At 42.4% G+C, this 16,954-nt stretch overlaps 1 protein-coding gene and 1 long non-coding RNA gene across 2 annotated transcripts in view; one reads left to right on the top strand and one right to left on the bottom strand.

Annotated features, from left to right (window-relative positions):
• LGI1 (leucine rich glioma inactivated 1) overlaps positions 1–7,332 on the bottom strand; it is a 31,291-nt gene extending 23,959 nt beyond the window's left edge. The window contains exons 1-2 of the mRNA XM_016220756.2: positions 6,866–7,332; positions 6,404–6,475 (exon numbers count right to left, since the gene is read on the bottom strand). Coding sequence (XP_016076242.1) covers positions 6,404–6,475; positions 6,866–7,332 — 539 coding nt within the window. The remainder of the gene's footprint in view (positions 1–6,403; positions 6,476–6,865) is intronic.
• LOC107543296 (uncharacterized) overlaps positions 1–16,401 on the top strand; it is a 37,761-nt gene extending 21,360 nt beyond the window's left edge. Inside the window, exons 2-5 of the long non-coding RNA XR_015715639.1 lie at positions 7,212–7,377; positions 7,642–7,745; positions 8,625–8,832; positions 16,272–16,401. This is a non-coding gene — a long non-coding RNA (uncharacterized LOC107543296). The remainder of the gene's footprint in view (positions 1–7,211; positions 7,378–7,641; positions 7,746–8,624; positions 8,833–16,271) is intronic.
• Positions 16,402–16,954: the final 553 nt, after the last annotated feature.

Genomic DNA, 16,954 nt, shown 5'->3' with positions numbered 1-16,954 from the left:
AAAAGGTAAATAGTTCATGTTTCCTGTAAGAATTATTTGAAGGAAAGATTTCTTAGCAGGCTCTGATGGAGACCTATGTGTGGAACAGCAAAAATTTTAAATTGGGATTGTAGGCAAACCCAGCCTATACAATCGGATGCTAATCTGATGTTATGCTCATTCAAATTGAAGTGATCTTCAGATACTGTAATAAAAGCTAATGTTTATCAAGTTACAGGAACGGTGCCAAGCGCTTTACAGGTATTGTTTCGTTTAATCTTTACTGTAATCTTGTGCAACAGGTACTATGGTTATTCCCCATATTGTAGGTGCAGATAACGGGGCTCAGTTAAGCTTGCCCCAAATCCCAGGACTAGACTGGGGATGTGAAGCCATGTTCATCTGACCACAAACACCGGTGCTCTTTGCTCCTGGCCACGCTGCCGGCTCACCAGAGTTAGTCATTTTGATACCACAGCTGTCAATGTAGAGCCCCTGCAGTCATCCTGAAGCCTGTACCAGCCACAGGATCAATAACTGGCAGGCACTGCCATCATCACCGATCAACTGAATACCATTTAGAACAAAACGAGGCAGCTTTTCAAGACTGCCTTACAGGACTTTCCCATACAGGCCAAACATAATTTACCCTTTCAGGGATCACTGCCAGCTTGGAGCTGCCACATCAAGGCGAGGAGGGAGAGACGCTCCTTACCTCTGTGTCCCTCACAGAGCCCAGCGTTGTGCCTGCTGCACAGTAGAACCCCAAATGTGTTTGCTGAAGTGAGAGGCTTTTGATTTCAGTTTGCTGCTGTTTGCAGCAAGACCGTGAATAAATACTTGTTTTAGCTAAGCAAATATAATTAAGTCAAAAAGGATATAATTTTTTTGTTAATGAAATTTTTTTCATCTTTATAATGCTTACTTAACCAGCATTTCCCTTTGGATGTCCTGTCAGACTGGAGAAAAGGGGAATTCTACCGTTCACAGGAGAGACTAGTCAGCCTCCAAAATCAAATGAAGAACCTAAGAGACTAAACACAAAATACAATATACAGATGATGTATTACAGAATCGTACACTTGAAACCTATATAATTTTATTAACTAAAGTCACCCCAATAATTTCAATTTTAACAAAAAGAACCTAACAGCCTAAATATGATTTTTTTACATGTCAAAGGCAAAGAGGAAGTCAGAGTGGGACAAAAAAGATTCGAACAGTGGGTCTAAGGACAGACTTCAGATGTTTTGACTTTTAACTTCTGGCACACTGGAAATCTGTCTCAGAAGTTTGACGCCATAATGTCATAAGCAAATATCTCTTCACATTTTGTTGTTGTTTAACCCACTTTCCAGACCTCCAAACTATTAGTTCCTATGAAATATAATAGCAAAAAACAAACATAAGAGTATGAACATAACCAAGACTATTTACTGGTAGAAAAACAGGAGTTTTAGTATAAAATCTATGAAACTATAGATTGAATTCAACAAATATAGGGTGTCCCCCCAAAATGTATATGTACACTTTGAATAATTATAAATGTAGTGTTTATTAAAATACATTTTCTTTTCAAAATTGAGCTACCAGCTGTTAAAATGTGTCTCTACATTTTGGGGGGACACCCTGTGTATGGTGAGCAAAGTCAAGGCTTACAATACCCAGGCTCTTTGTCTAGGAGCTTAGCTGTTGATAATCCTTCATGAGAGACACAGGCAGATTCAGCACAAACAGCTCTAAAAAATGACAGAAAGTACAAGAGACGTCGTTTAAGCCCATGGAGCTTGAAAAAACAGAGGTCAGGGAATGAGGTACCTCAGTCAGTTTGGACCTTGGGGGGTGTGTGTATGTGTGTGTGTGTATGTGTGTGTGTGTGGTGTCAATATTGTGAGAGATGACCCTGGACAAATAGTCATATTCTATTAATACCAACTCAGGATTCAGACTTTCTGTTTCTAGGGACCCATTAAAGGTTCCAGGCATGAGAGTGGCAGAGGAGATCTGTATTTCAGGAAGGCAACACTAAGGGGGTGAGCAGGATGGGAACCAGAAGTAAGGAGACCAGTGCAGAAGCTCCACCACAGCCTCTGACGCAGGGAGTGCAGCCTCAGTTAGGGCCACGGCCCTGGGTGCAGAGTACAGAAGAATCTCCTGCTGTTGGAGAGGGGACTGTCCAGTTGGAAGTGGACAGTGAGGGAGAAGGGGCAGGTAACTCCTAAGTTTCTTGCCTGAATAATTGTGAAAATGAAATACTTTCAGAGAAAACATTTGTTGTACAGGGCTACTTTGCATAGCTACAATAATTAAAAAGTTAAAAATCAGGCCTGGCCGGTGTGGCTCAGTTGGTTAGGCATTGTCCCACGCACTGAAAGGTAACTGGTTCAGTTCTTGGTCAGGGCACATACGCAGATTGTGTGTTCGATCCCCGGTTGGGGTGCATATGGGAGGCAACCAATCGATGTTTCTCTCTCACATCCATGTTTCTCTCTCTTTCTCTCTCTCCTCCTCTTCTTCTTTCTCTAAAAAAATCAATAACAACATTTTTTAAAAAGTTAAAAATCAGAGCAATGGGTCACTGGGCAAATTGTAGAAAAAACAGCCTAGATGACTAAAATGTTTACTACTTGGTCCATTGTGGGGACATCAGCTGTGCACAAACTAAAACATGTTCATTCATAACCAGCTAATAACTCCTCTAGAAGCTCTCTTAGCCGGTAGGTCTGGCTTGAGTACTCATGGAAGATTGCTAAAGTTTTCTTACACTTGTACTATAAGGAGGAATAGAAAAAGAGGCCAATCACTGGACAAATAATATTTTGAAGGACTAAAGTATAAAGCTTTAGTAAGGATGGAATTTTTTATCTTGTTAATGTTATTTGCGTTTCATTTTTAGTTTTTGATATCTTATGGACTATATGTACTTATGCTGATTGTGGATTAATAAAAGAAATAATAATCCCGGCCCCTGCCCCCAAAAAGGATCAGTTCTACTGCTTCAAACATGATAAAATCTCATTGGAATAAACAGAATTTTTTTCTGGTCACACTGAATTTTTATATATAGATTTTTTTTTTGAGCATCATACCAACACCAGCCCTGTAATTTACTTCCTGCAAATAGAACTCTCTTAAGAGTTGGAGGCATTTAGGTTACTAAAAATTTTATAAACAAATGGCAATGTGGCCACGTTTTATACTCTTCAATTTGAATTTTACTTCTGTAATGAGCCAGTATCATTGGGGATTTCAATCTGTAGTTGAGAAGAACAGGGCTGTAATGTGTGAAAACACATTCATTTCTGTAAATTGCATTCACTACAAGCATCCCTCCCTATCACGAACAGCAAACGAGAATGAATAATTGCTCTCATTGGTTATGTTTCACAACCGGCTTGTGGAAAACATCAATGAAATTGCATTTTCTTGGGAAAGGTTTTGTTGCTGTTGTTTAAACAGTCAATTAGATATTTTTAAAAATGTATTTTTATACAACTAATCTGATACATTTTTATTGGATAATTTTGTTCCTTCCCCCCTCTCTCTGTGGAGTGTGGGCTCTCTTCTTGTTCCCAGCACACACTGCCAGCCACGGCCTACCAGGATCTTTTCCCCAGACACTGTGTGTAATTTAAGGAAGAGCCGTGTCTGTTTCTCTCGGTCCTCCAGGCTGACATTTCGAAAAGTACTTCTCATCATGTCTCCACAGAAGGTCTGAAAAAGCATTTAGGGCCATAATGAAATGATCAGGTTGTTAGGGTGGGTGATGGGAATGGGACATTTCCCTGTTCAACCACAGGCAGGGAACCAACTGCCCTTGTATGTCAATCGAGCAGAATTGATTCTGAAGTTTGTCGCTTCGCAGGATATGACAGGTCAGGTTGGTAATCAGTGGTCATAAATGTCGTTAGAACTCATTGCAAACCCCAAGCAATGGCTGGTGTGATCCAGGCCTGATCCGATGGCAAAAGTCACGCAAAGGCAAATTAAAGCCCCTTGGTTCTCTTGTTCTAATGGGGGGTTGGTGGCCCACGTGGGGGTTTCAGAGCACTGGATGGCCCTGTGCCACAGAAGAACTCTCTTTGTCTGTGAACTACCCATTTTTACCACTGTTATGATTAGAGCACTGTTCATACTTGGAGCCTTAGCATTTATTTCCTCAGTGAAAATGAGCTTATTAGGACCTTTCCTGAGGATAGGAGGAAGCACGGAACATCAGGCAGGAAGAATGGGAGCAAAATCTTTAGGGAACAGGGTCCTGGAGATTGGAGACAAACTTCGACCCCTTACAATTCTGCATAAGATCAGCCCCGGCACGAATGTGCCATGTGGAAGTTAGCCAACGTGAGCGAAGTAAGGACATACAGGGCAAGAATTACTCTCCCTTTTGTTATTTCTGAAACCTGAACTGCTTTTAGAAATAAGGGCTGGAATGTTCCATAGGAACTCGGAGCATGGGACACAGGGGCATAGCACACACTCTGTGTGGGCTATTTAAAACCAATTCCTTGGCTTCCCTCTGTGATTCTAAATACGTGTAATCACATTACCCTGCAGCAGCCGGGAACTATTTCTATAACAATGTCCAGCATCTGTGCTTGCCGAGGTGGTTCCACTCAGCGAAAGCAAAGTGGAGATGTGCTCACTGATTAGGTGGATCAATTCAGGCTTTCGGCGTCACAGCTAAAGTCCACCTAGTGTTGGACTATAAGTAGTATGTGTCGACCGACGCCTCTTGAATTTTAAGGACTGATCTATTTAACTGTCCTGGGGGAGGGGGACTAGGGGTGCCTTAGTTCATCAAAAGGATGCTTTTAAAATAAGCCATTTATTTAACAAATGAACGACAGCACAATTTATCACTTTCTCAGATACAACCAATTCTTATTGTATGGAAGCATTGGAGACTTTGACACTTTATGTGCTAAAGGCTATCTTTTTTAGATTTGGTTTAGTGTGCTAACACTTTCCCTAATCATATCACTAGCCATCAAGCAAATACATAAATCCCTTAGGAATATTCTACTTAATTGTTAATCCCTCAAAGACATTAGCCAGTAGAAGGACATTAGCCAACACTGTTACATAACATCAAACACCTGGTCATGTTTGTGAATTAATAAAACAGTGAAACCAGTTTTGAGATTTCATATAGACAAAACAATAGATTAAGTGATTTTATAGCTTTTTAGCTTTATGTAAAAATTTTAAACCTTACCATTTATAAAATATGTAACCCTTTAACCCTATGCCAAACATTTTATCTACTAAAATCTCATTTATCTCTGATAACAACCTTTCAATGTGTTATCACCTCCATTTTACAGATGAGGAGACTGAGGCTCAGCGAGATTTAGTCATTTGCACAAGATTACAAGTCTAGTTTCTAGTAAGTAGTGGGGTGAAATTTACACAAGGGTCCCTCCAGTTTCAAATCCATGCTGTTTGCCTCTGTATATATATATAACCTCACACAGCCAAAATGGCCAATTAAGGCAAGAAAACAAACACAAAATAAATGAAAAAAACAAACAAAATTTGGGTCCTGAATCATGCAGTTAAGGTAACCAAAACTCAGTAGATCGACAGTTCCCTCCTGGAAGCATGTTAACTACAACCCCAATCTGTTGCCTGACACCTGAGCACGGTGGGACCTCTTGACCTCCCCATGGTCCTGCTCTGAGAACTAACACTCCAACAGCCAAACATTGCACGTCAGAAAAAATTACACATGTGACATTATGCCTGTGGGGAGACCTGAGTCAAATATTATTTTTTGAGTATTTTGAGACATAGACTGAATATGTAGTTCCCTCGTGGCTAACTCAAAACACACAGCAGAGACTAATCCTTTGCACTATCCTATATTAATATTTTCTTTCCCCTCTTGTAAGGGAACTAGTTATAAATTAGATCAGATTAGAAAACAATCTCTCCAGAATTAATCTTTTAAGGAATTACCTAGAAAGAACCACGATTTCCCCCCCCACACACATGGTAAATCATACAGAGTAGCAGCCTGCCCCGGATCCCCGGGAGACAACATCTTGAGCACATATGTTATACTGGGTTCTGTATTGACTAATTCAAAAACTCCAGGGTAAAATAACCAAAGTTCCCAAGTCAAAAATGAAAGTAAAATAGTGGAATGGAATTGGAATCATTGTGGCAACATTCCCACAACTTCATAAATAGCCACAAAAGTAGACAGCATTACAGGTTAGCGAATTTCCCATTGCAAGAATCAACCTGCACCCTTGGTGTCGAGTTGCAAACAAACCCATGTACCTTTCACTTTACTGATACTCTTTTTCTCTCCAGAAATATAATCACATTCAAAAAATAAATATTAAGATTGTTTTACTAGAGGGCTTATCCAAATATATGCTATATTAAAAATAGTCATGATATAAATATTTCTCACAAGAGCTGCAGCGATGGTGTGAATAAAAAACTCCCTTCTGAGATTTCAGTAAAACCAGATCTCACAAAGGATCTGAAAGAAAACAAACAGACAGACACATACAAAGAGACACACACACACACAGAACAAACCTTATGTTAATCCGGTTTAGCAAAACAGTCACTATTTTGACACTATTTTATGAAGTACGATCCTGTTCCTTCCCAGATGAAGTAGGAGAAATGAATCTGCTACAGGTTTCTCATAATAATGTTCAGGGGTGGGGGGTACCTAAGCATGTTTCGTAGCAGCTAATAAAAATCAGAATCTCTAAATGCAGCAAAATGTTAGCACTGTCAAATGGCCAAGTGTGCGAGAGGAATCTCTCTCTCCATGCCCTTCTACCAATACATACAAAGCCCCAAATACACCGGCTGGAATTTTTAAATCGTAAATTAGATAGCAAATGCTTACGGGCCTTACAATGAGATAACATCAGGAGGCACGGTGCGTGGAATGGATCTGGCATTCTCACATAAAGCATTATCTTTGGTACAAGTACACACGGCAGGGCATTTTGGCTTCGCTGGTTTCTTCCCCTCAGTCAGCACAAGCGCAGATAAGAGACATAGGAAATAAGCAATTCTTTTCAGGGGGATGCAGGCATTTCCCATCCTTTGGCTTCTCTCTGATTCCATGCAGTCGAAAAAATCTCCCCAAACATGAACAGGGCTTCTGGAATTCAGCTGGTGATTGTCTTGCTCTGCGATCAGGTCACATAGCAGTCCACCCTTTTCCTTTGCCTCTGTATCTCTGCTTTTCAAAACAGGGACCTGCAGCTGATTCGTGAGCTGCTCCTCGATCCAGCAATGCACTGCTCGGGAAAGAGACCTGTGAGGTGCTGCGAGATGGGAGGGATCCAAGTGCTGGAGCAGAGAGCTGACTTGCATCACCAGGAAAACACTGAGCACAGACCAGCCGCCTTCGAAGGCAAAGTGAAGTGATGTAACAGAAAATAAACAGCTTTCTGCTTGCACCGGGAGGCCCTTTAATTGTTGCCAAAAATAGGACGGCATTATGTCTTATTAGTGAGTGGGTGGGCGGGTGGGTGGCAGCCGTCATCTTGCTTTGGATCTCGGCAATCTCAGAAACCTCTGGGAATTTGCTTTTCGTGTGGCAAACAACCTAGTCAAAAAACTGGCTGTGGACCCAGCCCTGGCTGGAAAAATGAAGTTAAATGAAACTCTCTCCCTCCGCAGCATTTGGCTAAAACCTTGGTCTTTCTTGCTGAGTTCACCTGACTAATGCCATCGTTGAGAGACAGATGAGAACGCATGGGGAATGTGACTTTCAGGGAATGAATGTGAGTAAATACTTTTCTGACACTTATCAGCGGTCATGAATTATTGGTTTTCATAGTCCCCCACCCCCACCCCCTAATGTGCAAGGCATTTCCTCCTTCCCTGATGAGGGAGGGAAATAGAAGCATAGACCAGCTCTGCATAATCGACCCTCCTTGCTTCCCGAACTCTCTCTAGCAGTAGCATCCAAAGCCTGGAAGGAACTCCCTGCCAGCAGGAGGCAGCCAGCTTTGGCTTCTCAAGGCTCTGAAAAAGGCCTGGCTTAGCCCAGGAGGCTGAGATACGGTGGGGAAAATGCCGGACCAAGAGCCAGAGACCTTGCTTTGAGATCATAGTTCTGCCATGAACCAGCCGGTGTCTCTGGATCTATTTCCCTGTCTGTCAAATGGGGATGATAGTGTAGATGTTCTATAAATATTATGAACATTAAATCGAAATGGTAGGCTAGACTACTGTTGTATTTGATGGGAGGAGTGTGCACCGTTGGAAACAAATTCATTTAAAGAAGAAAAAAGTGAAGTGCTGGCATTGGGGCAGGGTGGCCTAGTCCAGGAGCTTGGGTAGACTTTTAGGATGGAGAAAGAGGCTCAAAATAGACCCTCGCCCCGCTGACCATGCTGGCCCAGGGCATGTCAGCCCATGATCCTTTCTCTCCCAGCTTCTTAGACTGAAAGTAATAAAAATGGTTGTTTGAACAAACATGTGATTAGGTCATAAATTCATCCTACATGGGAGCTTGTTGCATTGATGGTCTACCCGTTCCTTCTCATAGCACGCCCCACGATTATGCCAACCACTCGTTTAATTCTCTGTAAGAATGTGAGGGGAGGGCAGTCGCAGTTGTGTTCGTTCTTGCACCTGACTATTGTCTATTTACCCAGAAGACTGTAGACACCCTGCTGTGAGTCCAGTGCCTGGGGAGTGTCGTGCATGTAGTGAGCAACCCAGTGTCTTCTTGAGCAACAGTGGAGTGTAGAGGCTACTCTGGTCAGGACATGCTCATCCAAGGAAACTTCAACTTGCACCTCAGAGTTATAATAAAAGGATTCGACATTTCCCAAAGAAGTAATGACAGAACTGAATTCCAAGGTAAGGGGGAATGAAAGAGAGGATTGGGGAGAACATTCCAGGTGGAGCGAACAGCACATACAAAGGCCTGGCCACAACCTGGCGTGACCCTGGCGAACAGTGGGAGACCCCTGGCGTGTTGTAGGCAGAAGAGTGATATAGTGTGGTTTGTGCTTCAAAAGGACCAGTAGATTATTATAATTAAGCCAATTTTTAAAGGTTTATAATATAATTTTTACAGAAAAGAAAAAAACTCGGTCCAAGAGAAGTAATGATTTTAGAAGGGATTCTACTGTTTCACTGTCAAGGACTTTCTGAAGGGAGGGAATTATCATGTTTTTAGAAACCGTGACCTATGGGCAAGCCTCACTTGCAACGGTAAAAGTGTCCCTTAAAAGCTGACCGCATGTCAGTATTTTGTATATTGAATCCTGCTTCAAGTACACAGTGGATACTTGCTACATAAAATAATTATGTGGTTGAAGTTTCATAGAGAGGATCGTTTTTATTCAAACAATCACCCACCTCTAAGTTCTCTGACTTGTAAAGGATGTGTTCTGTAACTATAAAATAAAGATCCTGAGAACTTTCAGGACCTCGGAATTCTCAGATCCAATGCCCACATGTTACAGATGGGGAAACTGAGGTACAGATGCTGAGTGGCAGAGCCACCACTCTGGACGGGGTGACACTGGCAGATACTTGGTTAAACTGATGGGTGTAGCCAAACAGGGTAATTCATTCCCTATGTTTCACTTTCACATGTATCAAATTATCAGGATTACTTGATGAGCCCTTGGCTTTGTGCTCTGTGGACACAGTCACAGAAAGGGTGAGTGGTATTTCAAAATCTCTGACTTGGCTAAGCCGGGAGGGCAAACTGAATGAGGGAAAGAAGTCATACCCATAACTATTCACTTTGCAGCTGTATTTATCTAGTGGTTCAGCTGGTCAATTTAAGTGGAAAAGGACTATGCTTGGGGAGAGGGGGGTACTCTAAGGACAAGTTACAATGGGCATTCTGAAAAGACAGTAACTTTTTCTTTTTCTATGGCATTTAAATCCAGACTTGAATTCCCTATTCAATGAAAACACCCACTAAGATCAGGCAGAATCTTAACTGAGTAATGCAGAGCGCTGACTGCCTTTTAGGGAGGAGAAACCACTTCCTGGCTCCAGAACTGGGTCTCAGGAGGGGACTACAGAGTGGAGGGCAGGTTGCTATACTGAAGCCCTGAGGGGCCTGGGGTGGGCTCTGAGGGGTCTGGGGTGGGCCCTATTGCTGATGAAGCTTCCCTTCCCCACGAATCCTCCTCTGGAAGCCCTGGTAAGGCACAGAGAGGCTGTGGGAAGTGGGACAGTGGAGGCTTAGGCCCACTTGAAGGCCTTTAGATAAGGTTTGGCACCCACCTGGGGTTTTGCGGGGAGGGGGCTAGAAAGGATGAAGGCAGAGGTGGAAGGAGGCCCAGGGAGGCTGGAAGGCCTTGGCCAAGGCAGCTCACCGCCCAGTCCCAGTTGTAGAGGAGTGGCTGAGCGGGCCCAGGGCTGGCTCCTCGCTTTGCCAGCCATGTGACCATGGCCGCTATTTAACCTTTCTAGACCACAGTTTTCTCCTGTGTAAAATGAGGATAATGATAGTACATGTCACATAGAATTGTTGAGAAAATGAATACAGTAATATACGTAAAGTGCTTAGCCAGGGGTCTGACACCTGGGAAAGATTTGCCGTCATCGTCATCATCATCATTATCATCATCATCATCATCATCATCATCATCACAACAGGACTTGAATTCTGAACATGTGGCTTCTGGGCAGGATGACAGGCTGTCACCTTGCCAAGAATCTATTCGCATGGAGGAACCAAGGAGACTCCTGGAAAGAAGGAACTTACCAATTTGGGTGAGAGCAACATCCAAACTCAATCCAAGGACAGGTCCAGAGGTGGAGAAAAAGAAGGCATGAGTACAGGGTGGAAATATTTTCATCCCCCTGCCCCTGAACATGTATGTGTTAGAGACGTAAGAGAAAGTCATTCTGGGGTCCTTGTAACAAAGAGAGTTCTCTCCAGTTTGGTGAGCACTGTGGTATTGTGTTGGGTACCAGGAGGAACTACTCAGAGCTGTGGCACTGGAGATGCTGTAAGGTGTGAGACCAGCAGTGTCCCTAACCAGGCCCTCGGCTCACACATCACCAAAGTCACTGGATTTTCCACCAAAACCAGCTCCACCTTAGTGTCCCAGATAGAGTGACAGCCCCACAGACATCAGAGGAACTGGTGGATGATCCCATCAGGCACCTGGAGCAAAAGAAGGGAAATGGGGTAGAGTGTGATGTTTGGGAGCACATGTGCAATGTTCCCTAGGCATCCTCAGAAATGGGAAGGGGTCTCTGTGGAAGGGATCGCGATTCTGCTAGAGCCAATGAAAGCTGGGGGGAGGGGGGAGAAAAAGAGAGAGAGAGAGAGTGAGAGAGAGAGAGGAACAGCCTGTGCGGTGATTCTGCTCTCAGTTTTCCCCTCAGGCTGGTGTGGCCTAGGAAACACACATTGTACAAGTAAACAAATCATTATTATGAGACTTAAAAGATCCAGCTTGGCCCTTCCTCCTTTACAAACACTCAGACATGCAAACTGGTGTCAGTTTAAGCAGCTTCCTCAATAGAGCAGGGTTTTTGAAGCTGCGAGTCAGATGTGTCAGTGAGTTGCAAAATCAATCTAGTATAAGCAGATTGTACAAGGAGAATTTTAAAGAATGAAGTTGTTTTGATCCTGGCTTGGTAGCTCAGTTGGTTAGAATGTCATCCCAATGAGCCAAGGTTGCAGGTTCAATGCCAGGTCAGGGCACATACAAGAAGCAACCAATGAATGCATAAATAAGTGGAACAACAAATCGACGTCTCTCTCTCCTACCCCCTTCCTCTCTCTCCCAAGTCAATAAACACATTTTTTTTTTTTAAAGAATGAAATAGTTTTGAATCCAAAATTGGACTGTATTGCACCAATAAGAGTAGGTATTGCTTTATGAAAACTTTGTTTCCGTTGTGTTTATCTGTGTGTGTGCAGGGTTGTGATATAAAATGTTTCTTACAGTTTATGACAAAAAGAAAGAAAGGGAGGGCGGGAGGAAGGAAGGAAAGAAGGAAGAGGAAACACTGCCTCAGAGGACACTAAAGATCTTCACCCATTTCTGTGAAATGGCACAGAAATGTTGATCTCAATTCCAATAAATTCCACTTGCTGATTGAGGGCAACAATTAGACATGTTGGAATATTCTTTCTGTTATTTACCAACTGTGTGACCTTGGGCAAGTTGCTTAACTTCTCTGTTCCTCATTTTCTACATTGATAAAATAGAAGTAATGCCATCTTTGCATTGTTGATATTAGAATTGGTGATAATGCATGTAAAAGGCATGTCACAGTGAAGGCAGTCAGCTACTGATAACTGGACAAAAATTGGATGAGAAGTGGGGACAGGGCAGTGAGCAGAGAACCAGATCTTAAAGATTACTTGAAAGTAGTGTGTCACTTAGGATACTTTGGTAGAAAGTGACAGACATGGACTCTTGCCAACCTAAACATACAAGGGCCTTATTGCCTTGGTGAGGCAGTGGTTCACAGAATTCAAGGAAGGACTGTCCAACCAGGCTTCAGAAATGGATAAACTTGTGGGAGCTTGGGGATCTAGGTGGCGGGAACTAATGGGCAATCTCTTCAGGTGAATACACTCTAATCAGTTCTTATCCTCATGTTCCTTCCCAGAGGAGAGAGTCCAATGAGCTGAGCTGGGTCAGGTGCTTGCCTATTTGCCATGAGGAAGCAGGGCACCTTAGTGGCAATTCTACCAAGAGTGCACACGATGAGAGAGGAGTGGGTCCCCAAAGGAAACTTCAGTGCCCCTACCAGAAGCAGAGAGGATGGATTGCTGGACAGACAAAGCCAAGGGACACTCACTGAGGGATGCGTGCCAGGGTCTGTTAGCTAATATCATTTCCCTCTGCCCTAGCCTATCACCCCAAACCCAGCCTCATGATTTTAAAGAGAAATGACCAGAGAACCATTTAAACAAATAGATAATGATCATTTCTCACAGGACTGCTAAACTCTTACATCCTGACTGTGGAATTGGGGGATTTTCAACGTTTATGGTCCAAGAGAATAGAACTTTGGTCAAGGGAGAAGTTGAGAAGGCAATAATAATGAAAGCTGACACTTACAGGATGCATGTTATGTGCCAGCTGCTGTTCTGAACACTTTATATATATTAATTCATTTAATCTTCATAACAATCCCATGGGCTACATATTTGTATTATTATTTCCTCTATATTTATAGAAAAGGAAACTTAGGCCTAGGAGGTTAAGTAGTTTGCCCAGAGTTCTGCACCTAGTAAGATGTGGCACTGAGGTCTGACCGAGGTGTTCTGACTCTGATGTCCACGGTATTAGCCACTACTGGACACTGCCTCTCCAAAAGGCTGTGTAGAATGTGGGGTACTGGGCACCTCTTTGGAAGCCCACAGTGCTTCACTGATAAGTCACTGCTATTGGACTACAATTCCCAGCATGCAACTAGGCTATCATCTTAACCCCTTCCTCACCAAAAATTCCCCACTTCCTTTTGTACAAAAAATTTTTAGTGGCAAATGTGGCAAAATCTGGTCTCCCTAAAGGATAATTATGCGATTGAGGCATGAATGCAGATATAAATGGGAGTAGATAGAGGAGATGGCAAGATTCCAGGTTAAAATATCTTTCGCATTTTTCAGCATTTAAAGGAAGACATTGGGAATTACCATGGGAAAGATTGTTTTTTAACTTAGAAATGCATATTGTGAGAACATCAAAAAGGTGTTTTAATGCACCCATTCTCAAACGTGGCTGCACTTTGGAATTGCCTGAGGGGTTTAAAAAAATTCTTAATGGTCCTAGCTGGTTTGGCTCAGTGGTTAGAGTGTTGGCCTGTGAATCGAAGAGTCCCAGGTTCTATTCCGGCCAACGGCATGTACCTTGGCTGCAGGCTCAATCCCCGGCCTCTCACATCGATGTCTGTCTCTCTCTCTCTCTCTCTCTCTCTCCTACTCTCACTGGAAAAGCAATGGAAAAAAATACCCTCAGGAGAGGATTAAAAAATCCTTAATGCTTCATCACATCCGTAGAGGTTCTTATTTATTTTGGTCTGGAGCGCTACCTGGATATTGAGGCTTTTAAAAGTTGAGCACATCCACAGGTACGGAGCTATTTAGGCCCTTGAGTTCTAAAAGCGTTGGGCATACTTGCCTCCTGCTTCATGTTGCATGACACGCTTGAAGCTGGTGGGTGGATAAACATCACTAGTGGCTATTCCTGGATGATGGAGAAACCTTGCGAAGACAGAATGGATGATTATTTAGTGAGGAGAGTATCTAGGGTAGGGAGGGGGGTGAGGACTTCTCATCATTTTGCTCTTAGAATCCCCATCAGGTGCTATGGGTATCAACTCATAGCACTACTGCCCTCCTAGGAGGTGTTGCAAGGGGACATTGCTGCTGTTACCCTGGCTGCAACTGCTGGACTGAAGATGCTGACATCCTGAAACTTGGGACCTCTACACACAACGAAGAATTGTCCTGCTTCAAATGCTCTCAGCATTCCCACTGAGAAGGAATAAAGAAGTTCTCATAGGGGGGGAACATAAAAAAACTCCTTTGTGCATTTTTCTGAACAATAATCCATAATCCATTAACTCAGGGAAGCTGAATACTCTTCATACAAAATCCAAAACAAACCGACAGATATCCTCTGGCAGGAACTGTGGAGAAGCTGTGTGGCCTTGGACAACGCATTTTATTTCCTTAGGCCTCAGTTTCTCCATTTTTATAGCATTAACATTCTATAATTTGTGAATTTCTCTTCTCAGAAATATCTTGTAAAAATCAAAGCTTAGCGAGACTGTTTTTCTCCTTTTGTGTGTGGTAGACACATGTACTGCAGTTAAGCAAAAATGCATATGGCAATGTTTAAAGTATATAGAAGCAAATGATCCCAAAATATTTTTGATAAAGTATGATTTTAGCTATTTAGCATTTTCTCTGGAAGTATATTTGAATTTTTCAGAACCAAACACCAAAAATTCAGGCAAGGCAATGGTAGGCCACTCTTCCTATTGGCTAGACATGAGTAGCAAAAAAAGAGAAAGCTATTTGGGAAGAAAGCAAACGTAATTCTAAGTCATGGGCAGAGTGAACATAATTGAGCCAGAATTATAATTTGGGGTAGTTCTGATAGGTGTTGCCTTAGCATGGGACTTGGTTATTGGACTATAAAGTTGAAAAAATGATTATTTTCCTTTCTTCTGCTGCTGTTTTGTGCCTGAATTACTCCCAAGCTAGTTATTAGCAGTCATTTTTTCTTAAAACAGACACTTCTTCATTATTTCAAGGAGACCATTAACTGCTTTTGGTTTGCTTTGGTTTAAGATTCTGAAATTAAAAGGGAAAACATGCTTTGGAAAATTGAACTTCATGATGTTGGATTTCAGGCTTTTGCTTTGGTCTTATCCCTGTAGAAAGACTCTGTTTTGTTTCGTCTGGCTTTATACTCTCATTCTATTGGAACTAAGAGCGTTCCAGTGCTGCCTGTGACTTGTGGCCTGTATTACACCCATTAGTTTCGGTTGGAATGATGACCCAAGAAGCTTGGAATTTGACCCCAGAAAATGGCAAGGGAATGACGGAACTGGTGATGACTGTAGGATTAGTGACCATAGGATGGGCATGAACAGTGGGAAGCATCAAGCTTCTGCACCAGCCCCTCTCCTGGCCCCACGTGTGGCACTGCCCCTCCCCCTCCCAGCATTCGATCGAGAAAGATGGGGGAACCAATACGTGCTGGGCTTCCTATAGGACAGATGCTCAATCAGTCATCTTACCTGCCTTTCAAGTGAGGCAATATCATCCTCACTTTTCAGATGAGGAAACAAAAGCTCACAGAGATTAAATGACTTGCCCAAGGTCATTTAGTTTGACTTCAAACTCACGTCTGTTTCCAAATTGTTTATCATGTGATTCCTTACTTTTGATATATATGAAATTATGGAAAATTCTTGAGGCCTTGTCCATGTGAGGCAAGTATTGTGTAAAATGTCTGTACAGTATCGTTTGTTAATACAAGGCACGGAAACAACTGAGGCTGACCCAGCTCTGGCTCCAGAGGCTCTCTGGGGATACTTGGGGGTACCTGGGAGACCCCTCAGGCCATCCCAACCCAGTACAATGCAATCTAGTGAGGAGGTCACAATTCAAGACCTGACTGCCATTTATCAGTACAAGATTTTACACCCTCTTCCTAAGGTTTCCTCATCTGTAGAATGGAGATAATTATAGTCATAGATGACTATAAAGAAGAAATGAGATAATGTAGAAAATACTTAGCATATAGTAAGCTATTATTGTTATTCTGATCTTTCTCCCACTATTCAAGGTACCTTGATAAGAGCCCCCCTCCTGAGGTTGTCAGAATGACTGAGGAAGGAGGGATGAGAGGAGAAACCAGGCCTGAGGAGGGCGAGAACAGAGTAGAATGATTGGCTTCCTGACCCAGGCTATACTCCTCCACCCCAGGTGGGTAAGTTATGGGAAGGTGGCTAGAAAATGTATGGTAAATAAGAGTTGTAAGTTAGTAAAACTTACAACTCTTATAAAAGTTGTATTGGGGACACACGTTTACAAATGGAGCTTTATGTTACCTTTACAAAGGGAAACTTATGTCCTGCTTCTAGACAGGAAGGGAAAGGGAAAAGAGTTAATTAATTTCAGCTCAAAACAATCCTAAAAATAGTTGGATCTCTTGGAGTGACATACTGTGATCCCCTTCACTGGGTCTTGCTTGTGTATTAAGCATTTTGAAGAACCTTCATATGTCTATTACATTGTACCATTTATTTCCCTTAACTCTGTGAGGTAGGCATCAGTCCATTTTTCAGATAAGGAAACTGAGGCTAGAGAGGTGAAATAAATAGATCATAAACCTAGCCTAGGATTTGAACCCAGGAGAATGAAAAATTAATTCATCATTTCTTAGTAAGAAAATTTTAAAAAAATATATATATCTTTATTGATTTCAGAGAGAGGAAAGGAGAGGGAAAGACAGAGATAGAAACATCA

Source organism: Miniopterus natalensis, chromosome 14 (genome assembly GCF_054644295.1).
Source record: "Miniopterus natalensis isolate mMinNat1 chromosome 14, mMinNat1.hap1, whole genome shotgun sequence".
Classification (NCBI taxonomy): domain Eukaryota; kingdom Metazoa; phylum Chordata; class Mammalia; order Chiroptera; family Miniopteridae; genus Miniopterus; species Miniopterus natalensis.
Note: the sequence above shows the minus strand (reverse complement) of the source record. Positions and strands in the feature narration are given on the sequence as shown.